The sequence below is a fragment of the Miscanthus floridulus genome, chromosome 5 (assembly GCF_019320115.1).
Source record: "Miscanthus floridulus cultivar M001 chromosome 5, ASM1932011v1, whole genome shotgun sequence".
Taxonomy (NCBI): domain Eukaryota; kingdom Viridiplantae; phylum Streptophyta; class Magnoliopsida; order Poales; family Poaceae; genus Miscanthus; species Miscanthus floridulus.
The window spans coordinates 126,239,315-126,246,963 of record NC_089584.1 but is presented as its reverse complement, the minus strand read 5'-3'; the positions used below and the strand labels follow the sequence as shown (position 1 = coordinate 126,246,963).

Sequence of the window (7,649 nt, the reverse complement as noted above, 5' to 3'; positions counted from 1 at the left end):
ATTCAGGCGGGGACTCTTCGTCCCCCGGAGCTGCATTCAAAAAAAATCTGATTGTAATCATTTCTATAATTATGTTAGGAAATACTAGCAGTCATAGATGCTTTTTGAGGGTCATGTCATGTTCCTGTGTAGTAGGGCATGCATTTTGAGCCCGGAGTGAGGATGAAACTTTGGCATATTAGGCATTTTAGGTCCACTTGCACAGTTGCTCATTTGTCCTACATATATACCTCAGCATTGTTCGCTTGTTGGTTTCAGCTAGGGCTTATCAGCCAACCAACAGTGTTTTTCTCTCACAACAAACCAGCATTAATTGGGCTTATCAGCCCAGAAACCAACCAGCGAACAGAGCCTTTATCAGGCAAGCTTGCCTACTGGCCATAGTTTTATGAGGTCCCTTGCTTTTCATGTTATAGTCCATCACGCATTGCTCCAAATAAATGACCGGAGGTAATTGAAGTTATTATTTCATTTGTTTGAAAAGGCACTTGTTCCACATTATATTGAACAAAGGCAAGCAAACCTAAGTATCTTGATGACCAAGGAGGGATGGCAAAGTGGTACCATCGTCAGTTCCCCTCATCGAGAAATCTAGTTTCTTGTTTTTTTTTTCTCAACTCTCAAGTGACAAGGCTCTTTCAACTGCATGCTGCGAGATATTAATGGGTGCAATCAGTTCCTTTACGAGGATGACTCAGGAGTTGATCTCAACTTGGTAGGCTGTTAATCTGGGGATGCCGTGCCAGAGGTAGACATGCCTCCCAGCATTTCAGTAAACTGTCTAATCGGTTAAGAACTCCATGTTGGCTTGTTGGGATTTTACATTCGCGTATTTCTGTTGGATCGCGGGTCAAATCATTACCCTATTGATAATTAATTCCTTGGACTTCGGCACAACCTACATTTGTGTACCATATTAGTTCACATAATCCAAGTTGTGGCCCCGTTCGCTGTGAGGAATCTGTGAGAGGAAAACACTGTTCCGGATTAAAAAAAGAAACGGATCAAACCGGATTTAAGAGCACGCGAACGAGGCCGTGGTTACAAAAAAAAATAGAATGGTGACATTTCTACCGGATGAGACCCAATCCCTTAGGGCTCCTTTGGATAGAGGGGTGAAAAAACACGTGTATGTAGACCCCAAAGGGAATTTCTTCCATGCACATGCTACCCTCTCCCCACCAGGTGACAGTAGGCCCATCGGGGAGGAATTCCGTGACACCGTTTGGAATACGTAGGGATAGAAATCTCGGCCAACGAAAATACATTCAAACAATCAGAAAAAAATCACAGATTTCAGAAATACTAAAATCACAGATCTCGGAAATACTATTGTAGTGTTGAAAATACTAAAATCGCAGATCTCGGAAATACTATTGTAGTGTCGAAATTCAGCATGATTACATAGAAACTAGCCTTCACAATATTCCACAGCTTATTAGGTTACACAAACAGAACAAGTCGATATAGAAGAATAAATAGGGTCTATCTAGGCATTTTGTCTTGGCACAAAACTAGTACATTTATCCAACTACATAACTAAAGATATACATAACCAGCAAACACACAAGCACAATCTATCCACACATAAATCCTTGCAATCAACTCTTACAACAATCATCAGTGGTATGACTCAACGATAGCCGAAACTTGCATGATTTGGCCTGTAAAAACATGAGGAGAGACATTAGCAGCGCCATGACTAAACAGTAGCAAAAAATATTAGTGTATAGCTAAATGAAGTTCTGAACTTACAGCCCTCTTTTATCCTCTGTTGCCTTTTAAAATCCAAAGCTCCTCTCTTCTAAAATACTTTCGGCAAATGCAGAATCGAACTAACAAGAAGCTGATACAGATAAGATGCCAAGAAAAATTGAAAAAATATATGACCTGAAAGCACTGCTGCAGCACACGACCCTGCAACTGGACTAATAATCGTAGATAAGAAGCTTAAAATAACTGCTACAGGCCTACAACAGCTGCAAGTTTTTTTTTTTATCTTGTCCTTCAAACATTGCTGTACCCTGACAGTGCCATGTATAGGAAAAAACTGTTGGAGGGATTTAATTATCAACATGATGATGTCGGGATCCAAAGCATGACAACACAATTCAAGTCCAATAAAATGATACGCATTATATTAAATCCCCCTTCAGAAAAAAACCAGAAGCTATGGTCCATGTGTTTCAAAGCTGCGTGTGTGCTAGCGATTATCTTGTGTTCGAGAGCAGCTTGCTAACTTAACAGCAACCAGAAACATGATCACAAGCAGATTACGCTAACAAGTTGTCAATTCCCCAAAAGCATGATTTATTCAGAAACACCTTGACGCTTGTGGGTTAGCTAAGCCTTATGTATCAAGTGATCGTTGGCACTCGACAAAGACATTGATGCTAGTGGTGATCGTTGTCCCTGCATGAACACAAGTGAAAGCTGCAGTTTACTTTGACTGGACGTAGGTTCGATTGCGCGTGAAAGTGAAACTTCAGAGGGGAAGGATTAGCATATCCTGTCTAAAAGTTCTTTAACTTCAAACATATTCAGACAAGACAACAGAACTGACCAAAGGTTTAGACAGGTGAGAGGATTCAGTAGCGCCACATCGATAAATTATATGAGCAGCTAAACAAACAATTTTGTGGTGTCAAACGGTCCTGTCCTCAGCGAATAAAATGGAAATAATCTGAAGGTCACTATACCCGAATAAACAGGAGCAGCTAAAGGAACAATTCAGTGCTGCATTAGCGCATAGATAAAATTAGTGTAACATGGATCAGGAGAGTTTATCATGTGATTCTTCTCTGCAGGTATTTATAGATAAAGATGTGTTCACTGCCTTTTCTGTTTTGTGTTTGATAATGTAAATCAACTACCGAAACAATGATATGGGAGGTTACAGATAACGCTACACCATGAACTTGTTACAGTAATTGGTAGTTTCAGCAGATAGTTCTTCGTGTGTTGACATTGCCGATCCATCACATACGTGCTGAATCTCGTTCAGGATTGTAAGATTTCAGTTTCAGCGCATTGACAATTTCATATGAAGAGTGAGAAATTCAATGTCATAGAAAACACAGCTAGCTTAGGAGATTCCAAGCACCTAAAAAAGCTATATGTTGACCTGATGTGGCATTCTTTTTAAGCTATGAGAGAAATCCACCGATTCTATCCAATGCAAGACGCTCTTCAGTTTAATCGTCACACTGATCCATGCTTACTAGAGAGTGGAAACTCGATGCATTCATATTTTTTCAGCAGATTCATATGTCACTTATGAACCAACCAATTTATCTATCAATATATAATCTGACAGGAACATACCATTTACGAACTATTGATTGACATAGCTACAAGACAGAATCAGAGACTAGAAAGAGAAAACTATAAGCTCAGCAAAACTCATGATATTTTAATCTATGCATTCAAAGCCAACCTACTGTTCAGCTAAAAAAGAAAATCTCAGCTCACTTTAACAACCTGTCGCTGCAGCAAACATATGTGAAGGAAGCAAATCAGCTTAACTACTACTAGAGCTACTGAATTAAAGAACTGATAGAAACATAGGATCATTAGGAGCAGATCTAGCGGGTGATAACCATTCTATGTGGGATAAAAAGCCCTAGAACATGAACTAGGAGGATAAACTAGAGAGAGAGAGGGGGATTAGAAGTGGTTGACCATCCGTGGGCTTGGCGGAGGAAGAGGCCATGACAATGGAGTCGAAGAGGACGCCGGTATGTCGGAGTCGAGGAGGCAGTCATGATCCCAGCGGCGGCGTGGTCCAGTGGCGACGGCGAAGGCAGTGGCGCTTCTCGTCGCTCACAGCGCTCCCTTGATCGGTTAGGGTTTAGAATGTAGGTGGGAAAACGGCGGCTGCGGTGAACCTCGTACCGAGTGCCCCGGCCCCCACCTTTCTCTTTATATAGTTGAGAGATGGTGGCCCACCAACCATGATTGTGTTGAACGCCCCTGATCAGAGCGCGAATCAAAGGCCCAAATTAACCGTTGGGCCAACTTGGTGGAGATCAATCTAACAAGAACCACCACCCAATACCTTATACAAATGTGAAACACCATACTTTGTACGAATGCCATGCCCAAGAACCACCGCCCAGATCATCCATCCATTCGATTTGATTCGAAGACTGAAGACTAGCAAATCTAAGGAGAAAACACACAAAAGAGGACGAGGATGAGGCGCCCAACCTATGCTTAGGAGACCACGCACGACGTAGCTGGCTGGGGTAGCAGGTACAGGCGGCGGCGGCGCGCGCGACGAGAGCAGCACCGATCCAGGAAGTGCGCCCGGATCAAAGTCGGAGTAGGATCAGGAGTGGCGGCGGCGGCGGCGCGACGCGGCGCTGGGACCGATGATGGCTGGTGCAAGGAAGGGATGGTGACAGCGGCGCTCAAACCCTAGCCACGGGAGGAGTCGCGAGCGAACGAGATGAGCGAGCCGCAAGCGACGGGAAAGAAACGACACGACTCCGGAGGCATTTATTCTGGCCCCCGTGGATCGACGGGGTTAGGGTGAAAAAGTCACGGGCTTATTTTGACCCACCACCTTTCCAAACGGTGCCGCGGATCAGAGCAAGGAGCAGCGCCGCGCGCTTTTCTCCACCCGCAGATTAAACGGGTATCCCCGCGGGGATCAGCGCATCCAAAGGAGCCCTTAGCTGTTTCTTCATGCTCACCCTAACACAAGTACACAGCCTCCAATGCTTTTTTTTCGATAAAAAGATGAGGCCTCCGTTCTGATGATCTTTGAACGAGGAATATTCCAACTGCGTATCCAACGGTACCAATCTTCAGAGTCGAGACTCCATTTCCATCTCCCCGACTGATACCTGGAGTTGGAAGTGTTAGAGTAACTGGCTTGACTTTCCATTATTGGCTCTGTTTGGATACTCTAGAGGTTAGAGTTAGTTTTTAGCTCAGGACTAGTCCCTGAACTAACTCTAGCCTAAGAGATGTTTGGATACAAGGGTTAAAATGATAATAAATGTGCTTTCCAAATCATTGGTGCGGGTGAAAGTAGAGAGAAAACAGTGAACCCCACCTCAAATAGCCCCAACTAGCCCAAATAATCACCTCTTTGGAGGGATAGTTTTTTAGGGTGGACTAGTTGCAAATAACCCACTCTAGCCCTCCTGTTTGGCTACTTTAGGACTAGTTGAGCTCCAACTAGCCCAAACTAACTCTAACCCATGGATCCCAACAGGGGCAACAAGAGTTTATGAGAGATTACATGACTCTTCGTATGCTGGAGCTGGAAGGACTGAACGTCAAACTTCAAGTCACAGGAGTCACAGGTAATTATCCATATGCATCATCGGAGTCACAGGAGAAAATGTCCCAAAAAAATTGAGGAAGAAAATGATCCACCTAGTTAGAGCTGCCAGGTTTGACCCGGAACCGGCTGCGGTTCCCCACATTTCGTCCCCACCACAAGTGGATGTGGATTCGCGCGCGCATCACGTCTAACGAGCTCGCCTCCAAGCTGGCCGAAACTTTATCAAACTCAACCTGCACTAGATTAGCCCAAAATTCGCCATCTCAGCTTGGAACCGATGGCTATTAAACGCCTATCTCCAGTTATCAGCCACTTCGCGCGCCGTTGTTACGTACTCCTCTGAAGCTCGCTCAAACACTAGGCAAATGCACGTCGCGTCCACCGGAATGGCGTCGCCACCGGATCCCGGGCCGTACATGCCCGACCTACCGGCGGTGCCGGCGTGGCTGAACAAGGGCGACAACGCGTGGCAGCTGGTGGCGGCCACGTTCGTGGGCCTCCAGTCCATGCCGGGGCTGGTCGTGCTCTACGGCAGCATCGTCAAGAAGAAGAGGGCCGTCAACTCCGCCTTCATGGCGATGTATGCGTACGCGTCCACGCTCATCGTCTGGGTGCTCGTCGGCTTCCGCATGGCGTTCGGCGAGCGCATGCTGCCGTTCTGGGCCAAGGCGGGGCCTGCGCTGACGCAGGACTTCCTGGTGCGCCGCGCAGTCTTCCCGGCCACGGCGCACTACGGCCGCGGCGGCGCGCTGGAGACGCCGCGCACCGAGCCCTACTACGCGCAGGCGTCGCTGGTGCTGTTCGAGTTCGAGTTCGCGGCCATCACGCTGGTGCTGCTCGCCGGATCGCTCCTCGGGCGCATGAACATCAGAGCGTGGGTGGCATTCACGCCGCTGTGGCTGCTCTTCTCCTACACCGTCGGCGCGTTCAGCCTATGGGGCGGCGGCTTCCTCTACCAGTGGGGCGTCATCGACTACTCCGGCTGATACGTCATCCACCTCTCCTCCGGCATTGCAGGCTTCACCGCCGCATACTGGGTAAATCTCATTCCCACGTTAATATGTAACCGCAATACGAGCATATACCATCATATCTACTGCAACTTAAAAAAAGTGTGGATGTTTTTTTTGGTGCGACGTTCCTGCGATCCCGCAAAACCCCAGCCTGTTTCGGGGGCGCAAGGCCAAGGTGTCCCCGTCCTCCCCCAACCGCTCCTCCTCCTCTCCGGCTCCGGCGGCCTCCCCCGCTCCGGCTGGATGGAGCGCCTCCGCCTCAGATCCAACCCCCACCGATGTGAAGGGCGCGAGCGAGATGACGACGGCCTGCGGCGTCCGTCGCGCGCGACGGTGCCCCTCTCCCCTCGCGGGTAACGCGCGTCGGCGTGGCGGGCCTGATGGTGGTCGCGCCCGGCGAGGCGGCGCACTGGGGCGGCCTCCGCTGCCCCGACGCCCTGATTTGGCGGGGGTTGTGGTTCGGCCACCGCCGCCGCCACGGAGATCACTCTGGGTTCCTCTGGTTTCTTCATTGTATTCTTCACTTTCTGTTGTTCAGGATCTTATGGTCGCGGAGGTGAGGGGTGCCTGCTCTAATTTTCTACAACTTCACCTTTGGTTTTGGCTCACTGAGTAGTCTGGGATTTAATATGGTATATTGGTTGTCGAATTAGCGCCTTCAGATTAGATCCTTTCTTTCCTCCTGCTCGAGCTGGGCCTGGCCCCGGCACCGGCGCCTCCTGGTGCTTGACCGAGGCGAAGGAGGTGGTCGCCTGCACCTGTGAGCCAGAGAAGAAGCGACCGAGGAGCGCGTGGCACGGCCGGCCGTCAGCCCCCTCCCCCAGCCGGGCGCAGATCCACGGCCGCCCACCGGAGCCATCAGGCCGTTCATGATTTTTCGGTAATGAGGAATATTAATCTTATATAATTGGTTTGTCAGTGGATATGTCTGCTGATGCTCCACATGTTTGAAGGATTTTTTATTTGGCATTTTCTTTGTTAGATTATTAATTAGAGAGTGGAGTTGCAATTCTGGTTTCCAGAGAGTTTTTTTTGGCATCGTCCATGACAGAACTTGGATATCTGCAGGCTCATGGTCATGAAGATCCTAATATGCATACAACCAATGAGGCCCAGTTATACGGACTGGTGGAGCCTAACATACATCCGCAAGTATTAACGTCATCTTCTCATGTAAACGTTATATTGCAGTTCAGTTGCTAATTGGTCTCCTTGATTGTATTACTTTTCGAAGTGACCAAAAAATTTGTTTTTTTGGATATACTTGGCATTTTCATAATACAACTTCAAAAACTAATTCCTATATAGTGGCCCCGTTCGGCTGGCTGAAACTTGGCTGA

The 7,649-nt window shown here is 47.7% G+C and overlaps 1 protein-coding gene across 2 annotated transcripts; it reads left to right on the top strand.

The window, feature by feature from the left end:
• The first annotated feature begins 5,639 nt into the window (after positions 1 to 5,639).
• LOC136453487 (ammonium transporter 2 member 2-like) lies at positions 5,640 to 7,643 on the top strand. 2 transcript variants are annotated; one of them, XM_066454051.1, is made up of 4 exons: positions 5,640 to 6,333; positions 6,460 to 6,865; positions 6,972 to 7,189; positions 7,378 to 7,643. In XM_066454051.1, exon 1 carries the CDS (start codon positions 5,662 to 5,664, stop codon positions 6,280 to 6,282), a length of 621 nt encoding a protein of 206 aa, XP_066310148.1. In that variant the 5' UTR covers positions 5,640 to 5,661; the 3' UTR covers positions 6,283 to 6,333; positions 6,460 to 6,865; positions 6,972 to 7,189; positions 7,378 to 7,643. The 2 variants fall into 2 exon arrangements, with proteins under 2 accessions (XP_066310148.1, XP_066310147.1); XM_066454050.1 differs by having other exon boundaries at positions 6,963 to 7,189.
• The last annotated feature ends 6 nt before the right edge of the window (positions 7,644 to 7,649 follow it).